Genomic DNA, 23,538 nt, shown 5'->3' with positions numbered 1-23,538 from the left:
GGGGAGGGGAAGGGGAGGTGGAAGTAATAATGTAAGGAGTTTCAGACTAAACACACCCAGCATAATAAGCTAGTAGTTTTGCTGAGTCGAGGGCTAAGTTTCTTCGGTTCCTAAACTGAATCAATAATGTTTCTAATAAAAACTACTGGTTTATTTTAATTGGAAGTAAATATCCCATTTTCAGGCATTTTGTTCTTTAATATTTGGTTCACATCTCCTTTAAACACTTTCCTCTGAAGCGGCAGCTTAGGCTCATCAGATTCCATTACTATTTCCAACATACTACCATTTAATTTTGGTTTGGCAGGTAGATTTTCTATTAATGCTTTTCAGATGGAGGTGACATCAGATTTTGGTGGCATTTTTTTTTCTGTAAGGGGACTTTTTATTACTGAGATCTCGGAATAATCTTACTTTACATGATTTTTACCCTTCCTTTCTCCTCTCTGATAACACTCAATTTAGTAGTGAGACCACTGCTGGATTCAGTGGGCTCTGGGTCAGACCCTGAATTTGCTTACAGTCATTACAGGATCTGGTTTAAGACTATTTCTAACCTACATCTTCATGAACCTTTTCATCTTAGTTCCATTTCACAAGACCTACAGTATATTTTTTTCCTTATTAGTTTCCATTAACATCTTCACAGCTGCTGCTGCCACAGATACCACATGATGAAGAATAAGGAAGAGAAACACTTTCATAGTGTTTCTGCACATATACACATAGACTAATGTGGGGGATGACCCTTGCAGATTACCTGGTCCACCTCCCAGTTAAAGCAGAAGTTAACTTCGACGTCAAGTCCAGCTTCAAAGTTAGATTAGGTTGCTGATGGCCTTACCCAGTTGAGTTTTGAGTATCTGCACTGATGGAAGTTCTGTAACTTCTTCAGCCCCATTCTTGTTCTCAAGAACAATTTTTTACACATACGTGGAATTTTCCTGCTTTGCTGCATTTTTTAAAATGGATTGAGACCTTTTTTAATTAGAATATGGAGTGAGTTCTAGAAAGATTTTTATTTTCTTGGGACAAAAGTCCACACGTGAAGATAATCCTGTCAACAACAGTCAAACAAACCCATACATGGCAATTTTGGAGGCAGCAAAGAGGTGTGAAAGCAGTCAGTCCAAAAGAGTGAGACTGAAGTACTGGCAGTATAAGGAAGAAGTCATGGTTGCAAACACAACATCCAGAAGATGGGGTTTGGTAAGAACAGGCCCTTAGTTAATTTCTTGAGGGGGGGAGTGGACTTTTTTGAGGGGGTTTTTTGCACCACAGGACAAGATTCTCCACACATGAGATACAACATTTCCTTATTTTGGGATATTTCCCTATTTAAAATACTGATATTTTATGCCATGATAGATTAATTAGATTTAAATCCCCTAGTCTTTGGGAAAAGAGTTCCAAGATGAGGGGATACAGACGCTGCCTATTCCAAATGTCCATGAAAAGTACTTAAAAAGGAAAAATCACAAAACGTTGAATATACACACTGATGTGATTTAATTCTGGCTTGACTGAGGCTATCAGAAGTTGTGTAGCTAAATCTGTTGTCAGCTGTAATAAACACTCTGCTTCAGTTTATGTGAACATTTGCAGCTGTTGAAGAAACAGGCATCTTTGCCTCTTAGTCAAACAATACATAAAATGAATTACGCTAGAATAGGTGACGTGCAGAAACAGGTGACAGAGCTGCGCGGTAAGAGGTTGTCTTACGGAAGAAAGTGTGAGGGACTTTTTTGTATTGATTGCCTCCTGTGGTCATTGGGTTGTGAAAGTGGACCTCATTCAACCAAAGTCCTTGAGAGGGAAAAAGAAAAAAAGTCATACATGGTTTTATTTTATAGTCTACATGGGATTATATTCAGGTAATTTAAAAAGATCCGCTGAATCAATTTTCTGCGATGTACAATACATACCCGAATTTATTAAGAGGACTGTGTCATCCTGCCTTTGTCTGCTTAACTCACTGTGGACGTGAATACATGCCATATATTATTTAAATGTGTAAGTTGACACATACAATTTATAGGATTTAGAAGTGGAAAGAGCATGAATTATACAACAGAAAGCTTTCAGTGTGCTGCAGAGCCAAATGTTTTTAATGCAAAATGAAGACGCACATTAACCTTAAAAAAATCAAAAGGGCTTGGTGGGTAGTTAGATGACTGAGCAGACCATCACACCCATTTGTCCCACTCTCAGCAGTGAATTTAGTGAAGATTTTTTTTTTAAAGCGCATGCAGGCTGAGCTGGAGGACCAGAGCGGTGTGTTTGTATGACTGTTTTCTGATGGAACAGATTCAGGTAATCCATGTAGTATAATCCATGTAGCTTCCCTTTACCGTGACCACAACTCTTTCAAATTTGATTTGAACTCAGCTTGACAAAGTGGTACAGGTATCAAATGAAATTGCCACAACTGTTACAAATATGGGGTTTTGATGAGAAGAAGGAGTCCAGGCCATCCAGAGCCTTTGCTGAGAATAACAGGAATTTACAGAAGTGCCCCAGGCAGCGAGAAAAACTTCCTACGGAGTCTTGAGTCAACCCCAGAAACCAGATGCAGGGAAAACTGGGCTTTTCTAGTTCTGGTGTTCAAAGAGCAACTTTTTTTTTTGAAGCGTAAGTACATATATTGTGAAATGTTACTCTAAAGTGAATATAATGCAGTCTTTTTAAGAAGGTTGAAATCGGGATGTGCCAATTTAGCAAAGTAGGCTTTCAAAATGGGCATGACGCTTTTTTTTTTTTTTTAGCTGAGCACTTCAAAAGCTGTCAAAATAGCTGTTATCTTCTGTGCTGGAAACTGTCAGGAACCTATAAATAAACATAAAATAATACAGGAGCAGGAAAAAAATGTTATGCCAGCAGTTAATGTTGTTGTTACTAATTCTGTTGCTTCTTTTTTTTTTTCTTTTTACAGCATATCCTATTCAGTGCATGTCTCTGAGGATTACCCAGGTACAGTGCAACATTTTTGTCCATGACATATGTATGCATGTTACCGCAATTTGCTATATTCAGATGAGAATATCTGAAAGGGTATTGATGTCTTCCAGGTGCATCCTTGTGCTAATCATTTTTCATTAGTTAGATTATTTTCACAATCATTTCTCCTTTTCAGGCAACATTTATCAGTGGGGTCTGGGTGAGAAAACCTGTTTCGGAAGTCTACAGAGACCAGAGCTTGTGATGCTTTCCGTGTCTGGAGCCAAGAGTGATAGGAGTGAGAAAGCGCCCAACTCCTCCTTGGCATGACAGATAATTTCAAGAGGCTAAGCAGCATGGCGTGGGGCCAGCAAAGCAATTCTGCATTAGACCTTAATGAGACTACTTGCGTTCTTCTAGTTAAGCCTGTGGACTGTGCATTGATGCTTCTCAGGGTCAGCTAGAGCTGAGGGTTTGTGTATGGGTATGTCTCTGGTAATGTAAGCCTGCAAAGCTGTTCCCAGCTGCTCAGTCTTGCCTCCCTTTCATGCTCTGGGTTGGCCACAGCATTTCTGTAACCGTGCAGCCAATCTAGACAAGGGGAATTATTCTTATGAAAGACCACCAGGCAAGAGCAAAAGCTAGTTTTCAGCTAGCTTATTTCCCCGATTTCCTTCACAAAGAGACTGCACAGATAGTTCAGATGGCACAGAGGTTAGCAGAAGCAGGAGAGGGAAGTGAGGATGAGGGCAGACAGGTGCTGTGCAAGTAAGGGTACATGGTAGTACTGTTGGATTATGTCACACCGTGTATTTTGTACATGAGAGTATTTAATAGTGTAAGTACCATGAATTATATGAAACCTTCTGGCCTTCCTTTGATCTTTATCTGTAACATTTCTGTAATATTTCTGAAATAAATATTTCTTGTTTCTTTCAGAATTCTAAAGAAGTGAGGCTTTGATTTTCTTTACTGATAAGCAGTAGACTATGTCTGTTCAAAACACCAGAGTGTTTGAAGCAGATAGAGAGAGAAATCAGCAGATCAGCGGTGGTGCTAAATATAATGGATTATATGAAAGAATGCTTACAACCTTTATGAGATATATTTTTTTCTAGTAAAAACTGGAGGGAAAAGTGCTACTAATAATTATCTATTCAACATGTAGTAAGGGGAGAAACTGTGATTCATAATAGAGTCATAGCAGTGATAAATTGATTTACTGATTACAACATTGACCTGACAATGAATGGAGAGAAAAATAGTTGAAAAAAATCTGCATCATGTTATTAACTGTTTGTTTTATTAAACATGAGTAATGGATTTATTCACTTCAGGGATTAAGCTATTATGAAGGCATAAAACTTGATCTCTGGGAACCCCTAACTAAATGGCAAGATGGAGCACTGGACCAGCAGTTTTACTCCCACTGCGCATGAGATCTCACCTCCTGGCAAAATTCTAACAGACCTCAAACTTCCCTTGCAGATGCTATTTGCAGCATACCCTGATAGCCTATAAGCCTGAGTGACTTTGGTGGCTCTAAAACCTAATTCTCTGCCATCACCCCCTATATTTTAAAGCCAGATAGAATTTGAACATTTTACGCTCTGGCTAACTTCGTGAGGGGGATGTAAACCAGCCGCACATATTTACCAATCAAGGCTTTGGAAGAGATGATTTCATTCATATCACAAGCTTTTTCAGGATCTGTGGGGTTTTTGTCATTAAGAACTGTTTAATGTGTTAGGAGTTATAATGACTGTGCCATTTTACAGCTTTGATCCTAAAAATACTTGTTTTGACTTGGTGAGCCAGATTCTTTGTCACCTCTCTTTGTCCTAAATCTCTAACTTAACATTACTGCTGACTGTGGCTCTCTTCTCTGGCATGTATTTTATGGGATGTTTAAGGGACATGTCAGGGTGCGATGGTGTCAAGTCTGGGAAGCTCTGTGCTCATGTCTTCCTCAACTAGAAGATGATCTTCAACCATTGCTGCTCAATGAATTAAATTACTCACAGGATAAATCTTTACAGATCAAGGTTTAAGTCCATTAGTACATAGATATACCAAAGGTGTATCCTCTGAAGATTAAGAGTGTGTAATACACAGTGGATCAAATTTGGAAATCTGAGAGAAGGCTGTCAGAGTTGTTCATCAGATAAATTGCTAATGCATGCAATAAGTATATGAAAATAGAAGATATTGAGTTACTATACAAATTATGTTAATTCAGCCAAAAGTGATACCACCACAAGTAAATTTTAGACACTATAAGAAGAGCCCTGGGTACTGCATATACTCTAGCTCCCTGCATTGCTGTTATGTATGCAGTGTCACTGCTTTGGCACTGATAACAGTGTGTAGCTGTTGACGCGGAAGTCACGGACACTGCACACGATCAATATGATCAAGCAAATGCCAATTTATTGTGCTTACAACATGGTTAATATAGTCCTAGTGCTTCCGCGCCACGCGTACACTATTCACTGATTGGTTACAAATGCTTAACAATTAGCTGTCCACGCGCTTCTCCTCAGACAGTGACAGCACCTGTAATACTTTTCATTGGTTTAAGATTTACTGTCCACGCGCTCATTCTCAAGTACTGATTGGCTATATAAAACAAAGAACACAGCTATCTTAGTTTCTACTTGTGGTCAGCACATTTTTGCTTTAGCTCATAGCTTCTTGCTTGTTTCAGTGTACCAAGGACACGCCGTTTACAGAACCTGGATTGTCCACGTGTTCCCACAATACTTTGTGGCCCTGTTGTTCAAGAAACCCCTCTACATGTAGCTATTGCAGAATTGCTTCATAAAGCATCAAAAGATTACAAACAGCTTAGCATTAAATCATACCTATGGGAACCATAATATGACATAACAACTTTCAGTAATGGAAGGTGTTTGAAAGTTTCATAGTTATGAGTGAAAGCTAAAAATACGCTCACAAAGGCACACTGAAGGACTTAGTAGGAAGAGTGTTGAGACAGTAATGTCTCAAAGTTATATATACATCACTGAAATTGTGAAAATATCACTGAAAATTTTAGATGCAGGTAATAACAGTGCCAGAAAAAGATCTCTGTAACTATTTTCTGATAACATTGAAACAACTGGGGAAAAAATAGTGCTCCTAAAGAGCAGTTATAGAATATAGCATCAATGAGTAGACTAAAGTCCCATTAATATGAGTGGATCATGAGTCCTGTGAGAACCATTACAGCAGCAAGCATTTTGCTAATGAATATATGTTCAGAGTGATACGTGTTGGCTGCCATAAACTTTGTAAAACTGCTGTAGTCTTTTACCCTGGTGATTTGTGGGTTACACACGTGTTAACAGAATTATCCTTTTCTTAGATGTCATTAGATTGCTGCAGAGATGGAGAAAACCAGATTGGTAGCGAGCTGTTTGCTGCATCCCTTTACTAGGCCCAGGCACTAGGTCCTCCGCTTAAGAGGAGAGGTGTTCCTGGGTGTAGTGTGTTAGAAACGGGATGTTGAAGAAAGCAAACCAAAACCAGTGTCTTAATTTCAAGTTTCATTAGAGTGATGGAAGGAAAGAAAAAAACCCTAATGGCTGCCAAAGAGAAAAGGAAACCAGAAACTTGGCAGTGAAAATCATATTACCCTGCTGCCAAGAAAGAATAATGGGCATAAAAATATAATTAAAATCTATAAAACCTGTAATCGAGGAGTCCTTTTTTCCATATATGTATATCTTGTTAATTGTCTATTCTGTAGAGCACATCTTGTTGGTTTTGCTACTTTTTCATACAGCAATAAGTTCTAGGACATGGATTTCCTTTCTCCCATCCGTATCTATGGTGTTAAGTATATTTAGAGCCAAATGTTGGCCTCTGTTATTCCAGCTCATTAGACTCAATAGCAGTAAAGTTACACTCCCAAATTTGAGAAGGGAGTGGGCCTGTGTTGTATATGCCCAGGGCCATCCAGCTTGGTGAGGCTGACACTGGAATGATGACAGCAAGGTGGAGCACGTAAATAGAGTCAAGGCAGGGGTTCGTGGAGAGGGTGAGGTGCAGCTGTCCTGGAGGCATAGTATCACAGCCTGTCCTTGCTGATAGACAAAAGTGAGGGAAGGAGTGAATGCTGGCAGATGGCGGGAGGAACCCCATTTGCTGTGGCTTTAAAACATATCCCTGTGCCAAGCACATAGCTGAGCAGACGCAGACTGAGCTGATGGAGCAGGCTGCTGAGGTTGCTGTGCCCAGTGGAATGCAGAGCTCAGGAAAAGTGGTGTCAGCCCCCTGCAGCAATTGCCTGCACGCAATATATGTATGTTGATCTGAGCGCGGATCACTCAGATTACCTCGTGGGACAGCGCGGGAGTGGCAGTAGGCGAAGGTGTGAGATTGTGTCAGCCTGAGTAGATGTGTGTGAACGTGGCAGAAAGGCTGTTTCGCAGGCGACGGGGCTGGGAAAGCCCCATGCGCTGGTCTGTGCACAGCAGTGCAGCTGCTGGTTTGCAAAGGCAGCGTGGCACACGTGTGTGAGAAAGGGGTGGCAGTGCCAGGGCCTTGTCTTGACACAGGCTGCTACAAACCTCTGCAATACAAAGGACAGTATCACTGAACTAACTGCTCGATTAGTGTTAACATCTTTAACATTTCACCGGAAGCACTATGGTCCAAGGCTTTGAAATTGCAGCAGTATGCTTAAAATTACATGTGAGTTCATGCACTTTGCTGATGTGGGACCGGACTGTTTGGAATTATGATAGATCAAGTCCTTGTTTCAATTCTCTTATTCGTCTCTTTATCTGTGATTAGCTTAATTGTCAGCCTTTCTGCTCTAGAGCATAAGTTTCAGTTCAGCCCAGATCAGTAGAAAACAAAATATTAGTACTTTAATGGGCAGTTCAGCAAAGCATGCAAAATTGGCTTCTGCAGATACTACATAAAAACTTGCTGCTTTTTGTTTGTTGTTACTAAATGTTAGGTTGGAAAGCAAAAAAAGAAACCAAACCAAAAAAAACAACACCCACAACCCTCAGCCTAATCCCCACATTTTGTAAGAAAATTGGGATAGATTTTGCATATTCATATCCATACCTAACATTTTTGTTAAGCGGGAGGAATTTTTTTCCTGAATCAGGCACAAGAAAGGTTATCCACTGATTAGAAGATACTTCAAACAACCTTTATGTGACTAGGCAAAATGAGGCACAGGTATTTTGCATAATGGGCTGTTAACACCCAGCTCTGAATGCAGCATGCACTCTGCACAGCAGATCTAGCTTGAGTTTTAGTGTCAGGCATAGCAAAAAGCATAGAACAAGTTTTAATTTTGGAAAAGGTTGGCTCAAACACCCGTAAATCTTGTGGAATGGTTCAGGGCAGTGCTTGGTGTGATTCACGAAAGCCGTGACATTGGAATCCAGGGGTTCGCTTGTATAAAATTTGGGGGTGACTCTTCCATCCTTTTGGTATTTTTCTTTTTGTTAGCAATCTCAAGAGACATAAAACACACCAGGAAGATGATAGCGCATGGCTTCCCCAACCATCTGGGGAGTGGTTCCTTATGGTACAAGGGTGGGATAAGCAACATGGGAAGGGGCTGGGAGAGCACAACTGGACTTTACCATGTGAGGTGTTTTTTCGTTTGTAGATAACACTTACGTTTCCAGTTCTGACAATGATGAAGATGTGTTAGTTACAACAGAGCCAATTCCAGTAATTTTCCACCAAATCGCTACAGGTAATCTTACATCCCGAGTGTTTTATCAAGTTCATGTTTTGTGAGGAAACACAAGATGTTGTCTGCACTTAAGGGGAGATATGTTAATGTGTGCAGCTATATAGTTTGCTATTTTCTCACAGTCTTGCTGTAGTAAATTGGCCTACATTTCAGAACGAAGAAATTAAAATATTTCTTTTGGGGATCACCACGATTGTGTAGGCAGAATGTATTTTATTCTTTTAATGTCTTGCAGTCTGTGCTAAAGCAATTCTTCTTGAATACAGTTAGAGGTGCTTAATACTTCCCAATTATAAGTTTTCATGCTCACTTGCTTAAAACTTCACTAAATCTTCACCATTGGGGATGAAACAGACTATAACTACCATTGCCTCTGGTGAATTATTTCAGGAAATTTCAAACAAATTGGTTCAGCTGTTTCACTAAATTAGACCATAGGAAAAAAAAAAACATTTTTCCCAGTGATTCTGGGAACCTCTCATTTGAAATTATTTCCATAATTTCAAAAAGTATTTTATACGTGAAAGTGTATGCTTTTCGGACATATAGGCACATTTATACAATATATAATCAACATTTGTGCATACTCCATAGAGACTTTTTAGATTTTAGCAGCCAAATTCCCTGGTGATTTCAGGCTGCAGGAGAAACTGCATAGAGCAGTCTTAATTCTGGCAGTTCTTCAGATAGAAACACTTGACTTTGCAGTCTTTTTATTATTATTACAATGCTTTAGGGCTTTTTTTGCGAAACACAGAATTACTTTGAATTCAACTGGAAAACCAATATGATCTTCAGTCTCTGATTTCATTTATACTGATGTAAATCAAGAACAATTTTACTGAAGTCAGTGCAGTGGCACCCAAACAGAAAGTGGCCATTATAATCAGAAGTTTAAGATAAATTTTACTTGCAAATATTTCTGTAACTTAAAACAAAAAAGCCTGTCACTTAAAATAGAATAAAAATCTGTGTTTTGTATAGAAGATGATCTGATTTAATTTTGCTGAGGGGTTTTGATTTTTCATTCTTTTATAAACTATACAACATTAATGCATGACACTGAATTGTATATCACATATTGGGAAAAACAAATGTCCTAGATGGACCAGCTGAGTTTCATTCCACAGTTAAAAATATCAACCATCTGAGACATAGGGGCTTCTTAATTTTAGACTGTTGTATTGTAAACTCTTTGATGCTTTTCATATCTGTAACTTTTTGTTCCTTATTTACTCTACTACTGCAGCTAAGTATTTCAAGTCTGCATATGCAAAATTATTTCACATTTTTCACAGATGTTCCCTATTTTCCCTTTTCTTTTAAGAATTAAGAAAAACCAGCGATGTCAACTATTGCTTATCCATAAAATCAAAATTACAGAGGGAGAATGGAGAGGTATGTATTTCTTTTATGCATATTTTAACAGAAGTTATTTTAAGAAACAACAGAAAATAATAAAAAAAAATGAAGTGGTTACCATAGATTTCCTATCAAATGCATGCTTTTGCAAACTGTACACATTTACACATTTTAGAAGATGTATAGTTCTCTGGGTGTCATATGTAGATTAACCAGTGAATCACTTAGTTGGGATAGGGATGCTCCCATCCTAGGAAATACAGTTTTGATGTTTATGTCATTTTTTGTTCAAAAGTATTATATACCCTGTCTGCCCTAAAAATACAGCTCTCTCAGAGAAGTAGATCATGATGCCATTACCTTTTATCCTACTCTTGTACATAGGAACACATCCTATTTGTTAGCTCACTGCTTCTTTGTGTGGCCAAAAGCCCCACTGGAGGCTCTAGACCTCTGCATGATGCTATTCACCATAAGAAGTGTCCGGAGTATTAAAGCCTTCCAGGCTTTGTGCTGTACCTCTAACATGGGTCCCTGACCAGTCTCACTGAGACATTAACTCAAGAAAGAAGTGGCAGTAACATGAAGTCTACAGGGCTTGACAATGTTACGGGCTCAAAGAGAGTACGACGTAGGCTCCTATCCCAAGCAAGAAATTGAGCATTGTATCGAGAATTCAGGTGCTTGACTTAAAGTCTTCCTTTGGTAAGGGTGGCTGCTGAGTTTCTTGACTGCTTTTTAGGCTCTGATCTGTATTTGATCCTGGAAAGGGGAGATAAGCATGCCCAAATATGCTAATGTGTATGGTTGGTTTTTTTAGTAGATGAAACCTGATTTGATGTAAAAAGCTGCACTGGAAATACTTTGCTTCTACTGCCACATCATTGTATTCAGTACTTGGTAAACAGAAAAATTCAAGTGCAGCAAGAATTTACCCATTTGATTAAAAGCTTGAGATATAGTTAGCTTCTATGGGACAGAGTTTGAGCTTTTATTATTTTTTAGTTGAATGACATAACTTAAATATGAAAGTACTGAAAAAAAAAAAACCTTTAAAAAAAGTCTGTAACACTGACCATTTTTGTTGGCAGTTAGAGGTTTGGTTAGGATAGGACGGGTTTGTCATCGTTCTAATGTGAGAGTTTCATTTCTCTTTGCTTTGTGTTGAATTTTTGTTCAGTTGAGTTCTGTTTTAACACAGACTTCCCCTTGAGCTAAGGTTAGTATAAAGCGAAGACGACTAAAGTCACTTTGTTTCTTTTCAGTGAAGTAGAAGCAGAAATTATTGTTATGCCTTGTCATAGAAAATTGCTGTGAAATTGGCTGAAATGCAAATTTTGTGCTATGTATACACACAGAGAATAGAGCAGGAATTTAGAGGGAAAAGTAGAGAAATGGGATTAGAATGTCTGATCACAGAAATCGGTGATAAGGGTATATTTGACATTTATGAATATATGGGAGTTAGGGGTAACATGTGCTTTGATTCACCTGATTTCTCGTCCATTATGGCAGTTCTATGCAGGATATAAATACAAAATAAGCAGTAAGTACATCATGTTCAGGTTGAAGTGAATAATGATTTTCACAGGTGTTCTTTAGGGCATCCTTGTCAGCATAGGGCCTAGAAATAACACATGGATTGTGGGAAACAAGAATTAATATCTTTAAGCAATTACCTAATTATGAGTAAAGGTTCCATTGGTGAGAAGCAGAATATAACACTTCAGCTCATGCTGAGTTGCAGTCTGTACCAGCATCAGTTCTATTTACTTGAGTGCAATTATTCACAAAGCAGCCTGTTTAGAGCAGGTTTTACTTGGGTAAGCATATTACTTTCTAATCCTTAATTTTCAAAGTCTCATAACAGAGCTAGTCAGAAAATTAAGTTTGAACTTTTCTGGCAACAGACTGGTACTTCTGTTAAAAATAATAATTAAGCAGCAATGTCTCAGTTTTTCACAGAAAGGAACTTATGGGATCCCATGCTCAGTCTTGAATGATTTCCTTAAACTGTTAGAATTGATTTACCAGAATAAAGTAAATTAAAATTTTATTAGGTCACTGAAACACCAAATTAATTAAGTCCAGACCCTGTCTTGGTGGGTAATTTATGCTTTGTTTAGCAAAAGCACAGAGTGAAGTATCCCCACATAGTCTACTGAATTCCCTGGTTCCTTAAAATACCACACTGTGTCTGTAGCCAGTATTTATAATTAGAACTATAAATGCAAGATAAACATATAACTTGCATCATTGTTAACTTTTCCTTTTCCATTAAGGAGTCACGGCACAACAGCACAGTTGAAGAAGACTCTGAAGGAGATAATGATTCTGAGGAATTTTATTATGGAGGACAGGTAATGGAAGACATTTTTGCACAAGTTTCAAGAAATTAATATTTGAAATTTTCTGTTGTTCATTCCATTATGCATTTATGATAATAATTAATTTCTTAGGTTTATTCAACATCAGATAGAATGCTATGTGTATATATGCATAGTATTTTATAGCAGAAATATTGAATATGTTACACTGCATAATTATATCAAATTTAAAGTAAGATTAGTTTGTTTACCTTTGCAAAGCTTTAAGAATAGAAAAAGCAAGTACTCTTCAGAATGTTTGAAAATAGAAGCCAGTTGCTTACTTCCAGGAAATAGATATTCACTCTTTAAAGCTTATCCCATTATTGATACAAATGGGAAGTCAGGCTGGATCCAAATCTGGTTCCTTTTGGAGGACTGCCATTTAATGTAAAGTCAAGAGCGCTGCAATTTAATGGTAAAAATGGTTATTACAAAACAATTTTGATCTAGGCAATATTCCATTCTTTTTCTGAGCTCTACCTTGAAAAATGCTGCATATTTTTAGATGAATGTACTGCTCTGTGTCTTTCCTTCTTGTTCCCTAGCAGAATTAGTTATTATTACATTCTCCTACATATTGGGAAATAAAGTCTCTTAATCTCTTTTCCTTTTGCAATGTCAATAGAGCGCTTCACACTGCTAGTCTCTTTATTCAGATTTTTCTTACCTTTTTAGTCTAACTATTGTCCCAAAGGAATCATTCCTCACTTATGTTATTAGAACTGTTTATTTTGATGAACATTTTAACGCATTACGGTTGCTGTTTATGAAAGTTGTCACTGCCTCAGCCTTGAGGCTGAAGCCATCCGTGCCCTGGGTGCACAGAGCCAAGGCTGCAGGAGCACAGAGCCGTGCCAGCCAGTTGGGTCGGTGCAGAGAGCGTGGGATGCTGATGAGCAGGACATCGCCGAGCCTCTTCTCTTGCAGAGCCAGCAGCACGCTGGGGTTTGAACACAAAATACATGTTGAGGTGCTTTACTCTAGAAAAACAAAAGCACACCCCTAAAAAGCTAGTAAAAGCGATATTGAAACTGGAACGGAAAGAACGTATTTTCAGTGTCAGAAGTAACTGACATGGTGTATTGACTCATGTTCACTTTAGAAATGACTGCAGGATTCGCTTCCTTTCAGCTGCCGACTCCTGCAGCCCCATGGAGTGCTGGGGAGGACTGTGTACGTGTACTTCGGTGCGACGAGTGATGTCTTATTTTAATCTGCCTGAGAGGAAAATTCTTCTGATTTTGCCCTGTAGTGATGACTTTTGTGTACCGGCTCCATTTTTCAGCTCTACAGAAAGGGCAGTAACCTCAAGGCGAAGGAATAGGCAGCAAACAGCTGGGAGTGCTTATTTCTTGAACAAGCACTAATACGTTTGGTAAAGGATGCCTGCTGGTGCCCAGATGAATGAATAAATATTAATGCTGTCTATGAGATATGAACGCAGAGAGCAGTACATAATTTTGCAAGGTGTAAAAGAGCTGTGTAATAAGCAATACTGGTTAGAATTTAGTTGCCTTATATTTGAGTGGAAACTACGTTATATGGCCTTGTCATTTTTTTAAGGTAATACATTTAATTGAAGGAATTATAACTGGCAAAAAAAAATACAGTTAGATCAGCAATAAAAATAAGATATCAGATGATTGTGAATGTCTTAAGTATGGAATATTCAAAAAACAAAATAAGGAGAACAAGCAAACAAAAAGACATCATAGAAATTATATTTAACAAGAGAGAAAAAAGGGAATTTTGAATTTAATATTTCATTGTCAAAAAGACAAAATTCTAAAGAAAACCTGTAGAATTAAGGAAAATATTGAAGACCTCAGAAAATAAATAGGAAATCGGGTAATGAGCAGAAGTCCCTAGAGAGATAAAAAGAACAGTCCTTTTTCCAGTAAAGTGATTATGAGAGTTATTAAGTGAGCATCGGGTGTATTGGGAAGACAAAATAGTTGACTGTGTATGTGGGGAACAGGCAAGGCAAGCTGCTTCATTTGAGACGTGTGTACTGTGCCCACAGAGAATGGGGACAAAAATACTGACTTTAGCAACTAGAGGGAATAGATGCCAGTCTAATTGTGTGCAATACAGTTGGGAAAGGTGGAGGTCAGGGATAATTCTTAACATTTCTGAGTGGTTGCAGCTGGAAAGGCAAGAGAGCAGCTGATGAAACGAAGACCATGGAATATGGGAAATGGCATTTGATGGGCAGTAAAAACAAGATACGACCTTTTGATCATAAATTAAATGTTTGTATCTGCTTCCTAGGCACCTGCTTGTAATCCTCCCTAAGGATTTAATGGATAAATACTTTAAAGTAGCTAAGTGATTCAATAGCTTAAGTCCTATTGATTTTCAATGGGATTTAGGTTTGTAAATCACTTAATCTCCTTTAAAAATGCAACCTTTTGTCATTATGTGGGACAAAATAATCTGAATCAGGTCTCAGATTAAAAACTGAGACTGCTTAAACACAGACCCTTCAGACGCAGAAAAATTATCAGATTTATTTAGCTTTTATATTCACTTTCCCCGAGACTCTTTGTTAATTCTTGCTTTGAATCTCTATCTATCTTCTACATTTGCAAATGAGATCAGGAGATTGAAACAGTAATACTGCTGCCTTTGGCTCTCTCTCCCCCTCTCTCTTGTGCTTCAGTTACAGGACATACTTGTACATGCAGATATACAAAACTCTGGCAGTCTCCTCTGCGTACATCAGCATGTCTGTGGCACTAATTCAGGGGTGGAAAATACCATACTGTGGTTTTATAATTTGCCAGAACACTGCTTTTTAAGTTCATAACCTCTTACCATCAGGAAATAGATTGGAGAAAACATTATGTTGAGCAGTTCAGTGTTTTGCATAGTGTTCCTTTTGGATTTTACTATTATTGATACACAAAACTGATTAGAAAAACGTGGTTTAGGACCAACAAAGGTGACAGGTGCACCACAGCTACAATTTGTGAAATGATTGCCATGCTGCCTTTGGAAGCAGGACAGCAATTATTTATGCATCTTTAAAGAATTCATCTTTGAGTAATGAGCATGTAAAAAGGATTGGGTTTCTCCTAACTAAAGTGAGGGAAAAAAAAAAAAACCCAAATGGTTTTCTTCCCATGCTCTTCTACTTGGAAGATTGTTCTGACATGCCTGCCCAAACAAGGGAAGGGTACTTGGCTTATACCCTTCTGGTCATGAATGTCATTGAAATCTCTGATAAACGCATGCCTGTGCTATGCTGATGAGTTCTGTGCCTTATATTTGAAGAACTCTAAGTCTAATCAAATTATTCTTTGCTAGTTTTCACATCTAAAAGGTGATCAGCTGATTATTGTCTTAATTCTGTTGAAATGTATTTAATTAGATTGAAATGTACATCTCCAGATATCAGAGCTGAAAGTGTCACAGCACTGGTCTCCTACAGGTTTGGATGTACAAATGGAAGAAACAGTACTGCAGTTAGATACGGTTCTGCAACAGCAAGAATTCTCTGCAGGAATTCCTGTATAAGGATCTATATATATGTCTAAAGGGATACATTCCACTCTTGTGCTTTGCTCTCTGAATTTGTCAAAGGTACATGCCAAATCGTACTCTCATTTCTGAATCTGTCCAAATCTAGGGAGTTCATCAACTTTTGTGGAATTATTGTCATTCTAATTGTTGTAAAGATGTAGTAATAGACTGTGATTAGACTGTTACAAGCCTAAAGAGGTATTTTGGTCCTTGTAGAAGTGTCGTGGTTTAACCCCAGCCAGCAACTAAGCCTCATCCAGCTGCTCGCTCCCTCACCCCCTGGTGGGATGGGGGAGAGAATCGGGAGAGTAAAAGTGAGAAAACTCCAGGGCTGACATTAAAACAGTTTAATAATTTAAATATTAGAAAAAGAAGAAGAAGAAGACAACAAAGAAGAAAGTATACAACGCAAGTAATGCACAACGCAGTTGCTCACCACCCACCAACTGATGCCAAGCACTAGCCCCCGGCTAGTGTTCCTGTAGTTTATATACTGAGCATGACATCATATGGTATGGAGTATCCCTTTGGCCAGTTTGGGTCAGTTGTTCTGGCTGTGCCCCCTCCCAGTTTTTTGTACATCCCCAGCCTTCTCAGTTGGTAGAGCATGAGAAGCTGAAAAGCCCTTGATTTAGCATAAGTACTACTTAGCTATTCTCAAACTAGTTTCAAAACACAGCACTATACCAGGTACTAGGAAGAAAATTAACTCTATCCCAGCCAAAACCAGGACAAGAAGGTAGGAGGATATTAATTATTTTGACTTCATACAGTTCGGCCAAACCAGCTCACAAGTTTTGCTTTATAGTGTAAGCACTAATTGAAAACAAATGGGGATGATGTCTAAATACATCTTTCTTTACACCTTCTCTGGTAAAATACTTAAAATGGGAAACTGTTTTTTATTTTTTTTTTTTTCATCTGATATCATTACGCGGGTGAATAAAATAGAGCCAATGGGTAGGTTGAAAATGTAATTTAGACGCTGAGACACTTGGTTTATGGAATGGTTTCATGCTTCTCTCGTTGAGCTCACATCATTCTGTGTCTAATATATATATGAGTATGACAACAAGCAAAAGGGAGCAAACCTTTGCCCTGTAGTGGTTGGACTGGGATGATATGACTGGGGAGATTTAGTTCTTCTCCTACTTAACAGTTTTAAAATTTGTAAGTGTCTCAGAACAAACCCAAGTATAAGACAGTACAGAGTGATGAGTACTTCGCAGTTTCTCTTCCCACAAACAGGATTGGGACCCTCAAAAAATTTTGATGCAGAGGTGCCTGCTTTGCAAATCTCATCCAGTCTCACCACCTCAGTGTCCTTCCTGAGTGTGGCATTAAGGAATCTTTATGCAGCATATTTTGCAGGGGGAACTTTCAAGAGCCTAGGTCAAGTGCCAGTAATGAAATAAATAAGAACTCCTAGGATGTTTTTTTTTCCTGGTAGGTTAGCTACGATGGAGAACTTCACAAGCACCCACAGCTGGAAGCTGATTTGACAGCAGTGAGAGAGATCTATGGACCTAATGCAGTATCTCTCAGGTATGCCATTGACTTTTTCATATTGTGGAACCTTTAACATTTTCGACATTGAGTTCCATGTGGACTTTCCCTCACTGCCAAAGCACAAGTCTTTTCTCGTGATTCCTGCATATTGTGTGGCAAAAGGAAGGAGCACTGCTGGCTAGCAATAGTGCTGGTTTGGGTTTTTTTTGTGGTTGAGTACTGATACAACTGGCTGTGCTGAGAACAAGCCCTGGAAGCCTGTTCTAAAACATCATTGTTTTTTGCAGTTCAGTTGGTTTTTGATCAGGATGTTGTATTTTGTTGAAGGTTACTATTCAGCATTACTCTAAACCCTTGTTAAACTCCTTTTCTGTCATATTGTCTTTTGCCCTGGAGGTGAACAAGAGAAATTATAAGAGATTTAGTAAATGTTTTCCCTAAGGAAAGACTGAAGGAATTGGATTTGTCTAGTCTGTAAAAAAGAGAAGAAGACATAGTAACAGTTCTTCTTCAAAAAAGCTGTTTGTGGATAGGAGGAGCAATCAAATGTTCTCTATTGTCTTCATGAGAGAGATAGTAAGAAACTAGCTGTGTTAGCAACTAACAAGAATTTGATTAGATTTTAGGAAAGCTTTTTAATAGTGGGAATCTAAATTATCCTATACAGGGGTGGTGGAACCTCAGTCAGAGGTGGATTGCAAAGCGTAATTACACAAAAATTCCATTGGGCATGCATGACTCTGCTATAGAGCATAGCCATATGATATTTTTAATACGCTTCAGGTCTCCTGTAACTTGATTTTCCACATATGCAATCTTAATAATTTCATAAGAATAGCAGGTAGGCAAGATGTGATAGACCTCTCAGATGTATTACAAAGAAAATATCAAAGTTGTCATACAAATCAACTAATAAAGTGCAGAGAAGATAATAACTTTAGGCATACATATATTGCAAGTAACAATTCCTATTTATCTCTAAACAATAAGCTCTGTTATTTTTGTCTGAGAGAGCATATCTACAACTATGGTGTACTATACCTTTTCAAATTAAGTGGAAATTTCATTACATTTTGAGGACCTGGGGAATTGAAATCCGAATAGTTGTATACTGGTTTGGGAAATGAATGATATAAATGTTTAGTGGCCAGACTGATAACTATGAAATTGAGAATACCCTGACAATAGGCTTCTAAAACCGAAGCATTATATGTAAACTTTCAAAAGCTTTAATGCATCTAATTTATTAAATCAACTATTTCATTGGAAGCATTGTGATCTCCTTGAGCTCACTGTAGTAGAAATTGGCATCTGTGGCTGCTTTTGGCATGTGGAAAATTTTATTGCTTCTTCCACTCTGTTGCTGTTGAAAATACTCATAAATTCTTGGAAATTACAAACACAGCATTAAGCATTCAGCTTCATCCCTCTCCTGCAGCTCCACTTCTCCGTGGAGAGAAAAGTCTGTCTGACAGTGACACCCACTAAAATGCATATTTCCTAGGCAGTTGGCCCTCTTTTAGTAGTCTCTTGCTGTCACAGAGTCAGCTGTACATATAAAAGAGAAATCCCTGTACCTGCATGCTTTTCAGCACTGCCCTTTGAAATCTGGCCACCAAAGCTGTGAGAAGGACCTCTGGTCCTACTGAGCCAAACTCTTCAGTATCTATTTACATTGCTTATGCACTGATGGACAGAGGACCTCTGGGAGCTTCAAAATCAAAATGTGTTCATTGTAGGCTGCAAATCGTAAGCTGCCAGTGCTGGAAGAAAACATGATTTCTTCCCCCCTTTCAGCTTGGGGATGTAAAACTAAAGTCAGCATCATGTGCCTAAAATCCATTTTCTAGGATGGTAATGGAGTGAGGGCAAAGGGATTTCAGTGCGTATGGAAATTCCATGGTTATAACTTATTTGTATCTTATCCTTTCTTCCACTAATATTTTTGCATTTCATTAGCACAGCTATGTTTCTGTTTAATTTATAAAATTATGCTTGTTCACAGCCTTTTGAATCTCAGTCATGTGAGTAACACCAGCCTACGTTTATAAATATTACTTAAAAGTTCATAGCAATCTATTCTTTGGATCTTCTGGAAAATTAACAAAAAAAATCTGAGGGCACTGTGGCTAAGCTGCTCAGTAGGTGGAGAATTTCACTATCTCAAAGCTGAGTCTTCAGTGAGCTGTAGGAGGTCAGTGAATGCCTGTATATGCAGCTCTGGAGCAGTTGTCAGAGTGGCTGTGGTAACACAGTCCTGGCCAGCCATCTCTGCCATGTGAGGACCATCTGATCCGGGTTTGCCCTTATCAGAGAGAACCATTGTGATGCTGAGGTTTGGTGGAAGGAGTTCCCTCCACCAAACTTCACAAGAGGTCAAGGCTTTTCCAATGTGAGCTAGGTCCTACCATGGGCTCCTTTGTATTCACAAAAATATTTTTATATTTCAAAATTACCTTATCAGCTTACTTATGCACAACTGCTACTGTGCACTGTCTTAGTCTAGTTTAATAGAAAAGCATGGAAGTCACTGTGAGAATAAGCATATAAATGCAGTGTAAAGAAAAAAACCCAGTGACTAGCAGCTAATCAGTGAAAAATTGACAGTGATTGCACTTTTATGTTATTGTCCAGTTCAGTGATTTAAATAAAAAGGAAAGCAATTTTTTTTACTTAGGCGTATGAATTTGTATTTTCTAGCCCTGTTTTTCAGAAGTCTTCAAGTACATTGGGGGAGGGCAATCAGAATGAGTCGGAAAATAAGAGGTAGAAAAGTCACACTTTAAATGTAAGATTTCAGATGGCAATGCAACACCTCTGAGCATAAGTTTAATCTGAACCTTGGGGATTCCAGCAATACTACTCATAACAGATAAAATAAAGTAATGATTGCCTTGGGTGCATTGCAGGGCAATCTTTATGTTTTGACAAACAAATGCTTGAATGTATGAAGCAATCCCACAGGTATAATATGCCACCCTCTAGGCTATGTTGTATTTTTCTTCGATGATTTATCTCAAGCCTCTCCTACTGGCTATTAACCTGAAAGACTTTTGAAAATTAACTAGGGTTTTCTTTTGTCATAAATAGAAACAGCATGTGACCATTACTATTTTCTTGATTTATTTGTGCAATATGCGAGACAAAAATACATGCCAGCAATGGAGGGAGAATTTGAGGGAATTAGTAGGAAAAAAGATTTAGCCTGTTTAAGCAAGATCCACTGAAAGTAAGTTTCAGTGCAGCAGACAGTCACCCACTGGGAATATTGATCCAATCTATGTAAATGTGTGTTTTATAATCATTCTGATCTTACAGGCAAGATTATCCTTTATAAAATCTTCCCTGTTATAAGTACTCCTGGGCTGAAGAGTATATTAAAGAGCTCTAATGTAATGTAATTCTTTCCTTGCAGGGAATATGGAGCCATTGATGATGTAGATATTGATCTGCATATTGATGTTAGCTTTCTTGATGTAAGTAATCTAATCACAGAATTACATAATGAACATTAATACCCATTTAATTCTGCTACACATCAGACTCTCTAGACAACCACTGACTGAGGCTTTCCTTTTTTGGAGCCTCTTCACAAGTGGCTGTCACATTATTGATCACTACTCAGTGGAAAGGTTTCCTTTTCCTTTTATGATCACATTGTTAAAATGCTTCACAGGCTTTTATTTACTACATGTGTATTTTCTTTCAAACATGTTTTATGAATGGTAAATGTTTTAACTGATATAAATGAAATACGTATCTTTTTTTGCTATCCTGGACAGTAGTTAGGTGAAAGCACTTCACAGAGTCCTGGAGAAAAGAAGACCTTGGCTCGAGCTCTCCTGTGTGCTTCTCCACATCTGCAGCTGATTAGGGAGCAGCTTGAGTGGCAAAGGAGACACAAGCAATGGTGCTGTCGACTGGCAGCGTCACTTCTGTAACAGTTATGCTGTCATTAACTCCACAATTCCTTACCTCATCTGTGCAGTAACTTCCTGCCCTCTAGACACAGAATAAAAATTAATGCTTCTTCACAGATATGTCATATTCTCAGATCAGCACAGGACATAAGATAGTTGTTCTGAGGCTTTTGTAAAATTTAACCAACCTGATCATACCTTGAATTATTTTAATCAGTCTTAAGAAGCAAAAATTTCCTTTGCCCTGTGTTATGGGATGAGTTTCCATCTTTATTTGCTCCTTTGCTTCTCAGCTTTGAAGCAGTATCTCTTGATAGATGGGAATATGTCTGCCTGCGCTGTAGATGTAGTGTTGTGTACAAACCTGTGCTCCGACAGCGGGAACCAGTCTAACACTGCTCTCAGGGGCAGGCAATAGTTTGTCATAAGTCTCAAGTTTATAGTTGGAGTAGTTATCCACAACTGGGTAAAATGGATGGATGGTGTTTTTAACAACCCTCAGGTAGACTGACAAAATGCAGCAGTTCCTCATGATGGCTAATGGTGTCTGTTGTTTTCTTTCTGTCTTGAACTAGGAAGAGATTGCTGTGGCTTGGGATGTAATTCGCACAGAGCCTATAATAGTGCGATTGCACTGCTCACTTACACAGTACTTAAATGGTCCAGGTCAGTCACCTGTGTATTCTTCATGTGCCTTGTATGGTGTCTTGGTTTGAACCATATACTGGGTGGTACTCATCCACTGCTAAATCTTTGATCCTACATGTGCTTAGATCTACTGTTGAGAGTGGTCCTACTGGTTTGAAGTTACGCTTACATATATTTGCATGCCTAGGCCCTCAGTAATCACATGTGCATCTAATTTAAACTTTCATAGGTTGATTTTTGGAACTTGTTTTCCTGATATCCTTTGAAATGCAACTGCTTCCCCTGAGAACCAGGGTTAAGGAATAAAGATCTACAGTTTCTAAGATGTGATTTCCTGATTTTGGAAATCAGGGATCATATGCACAGATGAGATATCACTGATAAGGTATACATACATAGATCTGTGCAGCACATTAATATGCCCTTTTCTACACACCTTTGCAGCATCAGGCCATGATAATTGTCTTTTCAGCTTCTGGTTTCTAAATGACTGTGTGAACTCTGGGAATCTTTAGATTTGAATGAGATTTTAAATGAGTAAAGATTCCTTTAAATAAGTAAAGCTTACTCATGAGAGTAAAAACGGTCAAATTCCTGAAGAATCAACTGATTTTGAAGTTAGGGAAACATTCATATGCAAAAGTCAATTTCAGATATATTTTTATAGTGAGAAGTCAGAACTAAGTTGCAATTTGGATCATAACTTGCCTGGCTTTGGAGGCTTACAGTGCAAGCTGTCAGTTCAGGCTTGTATCTGTGGGAGAATACTGCCTCTGGAAAATGAATAGATATTTCCAGTCATAATATGTTTAGCCAAATCTGTCCCAATGAGCTATTTTTGTAGGACATGTTGCCTGCTGATTCTAACTATAAGCTATGTTCTGTTCATTCAAATAAGCTTTTCATTACATCAATCTTTTTTTTTTTTTTTTGCTCGACTTTGGTCTTTTTGTCTGTATTTTATTGCTTCAATCTTTTCTGTAAATATGCAGATCTTAAAATATGTATTTGCCATAGCAGGTAGCAAGGTTAGTATTCAGAATATTTCTATCAAAATGTAATTTAAAAAATAAAGAACTGCAGCAAATAAGAGAAGGTGAAGCGTGAAAGAGCAGCATGCAGTAAGAAATGATCTAGTGAAATGAGAAGTAACAAGAAGATTCCTTCTGCACCGTTGACAAGGTTAAACCGGGAAACTTAGTTCCCAGTCCTGCAGCTGACTGATTGTGGGATTGCCTGAGTACCAAGAAACGAAAGATCAGGGCCAGAGGCAAGTGCTTCACTGATACTGGTGTTATGAGCTCAGCTGCTGATGCAGCCATGTCTCTTTTATTTACCAGAAAAGGACAGTAAGATCCACCATCTTTTGTGTTAACAAGACCCTTTCTCTGTGAATTCCTCTTTCCCCTTAAATGTGCTGTTTTGAGACTACTGGGCCATAACTTCATGCTACATCTTTTTCTCCTATAGTACTTTCTGTTGATTCATAAAAGAAACAGAAATGCAGGTGCATTTGTACCACCTTGTAGCTGTGTAATAT

The 23,538-nt window shown here is 38.3% G+C and overlaps 1 protein-coding gene across 1 annotated transcript in view; it reads left to right on the top strand.

Annotated features, from left to right (window-relative positions):
* The window catches only part of PARP8 (poly(ADP-ribose) polymerase family member 8), a 121,345-nt gene that overhangs the window by 51,758 nt on the left and 46,049 nt on the right, over nucleotides 1-23,538 (top strand). Inside the window, exons 3-9 of the mRNA XM_009644803.2 lie at nucleotides 2,933-2,970; nucleotides 8,576-8,665; nucleotides 9,993-10,063; nucleotides 12,310-12,387; nucleotides 17,372-17,466; nucleotides 20,846-20,906; nucleotides 21,926-22,016. Coding sequence (XP_009643098.1) covers nucleotides 2,933-2,970; nucleotides 8,576-8,665; nucleotides 9,993-10,063; nucleotides 12,310-12,387; nucleotides 17,372-17,466; nucleotides 20,846-20,906; nucleotides 21,926-22,016 — 524 coding nt within the window. The remainder of the gene's footprint in view (nucleotides 1-2,932; nucleotides 2,971-8,575; nucleotides 8,666-9,992; nucleotides 10,064-12,309; nucleotides 12,388-17,371; nucleotides 17,467-20,845; nucleotides 20,907-21,925; nucleotides 22,017-23,538) is intronic.

The sequence above is a fragment of the Egretta garzetta genome, unplaced genomic scaffold (assembly GCF_000687185.1).
Source record: "Egretta garzetta isolate BGI_Z169 unplaced genomic scaffold, ASM68718v1 scaffold268, whole genome shotgun sequence".
NCBI classification, from domain to species: Eukaryota; Metazoa; Chordata; class Aves; order Pelecaniformes; family Ardeidae; genus Egretta; species Egretta garzetta.
The sequence above is the reverse complement of the archived record's forward strand: the minus strand, read 5'-3'. Positions and strand labels throughout refer to the sequence as shown.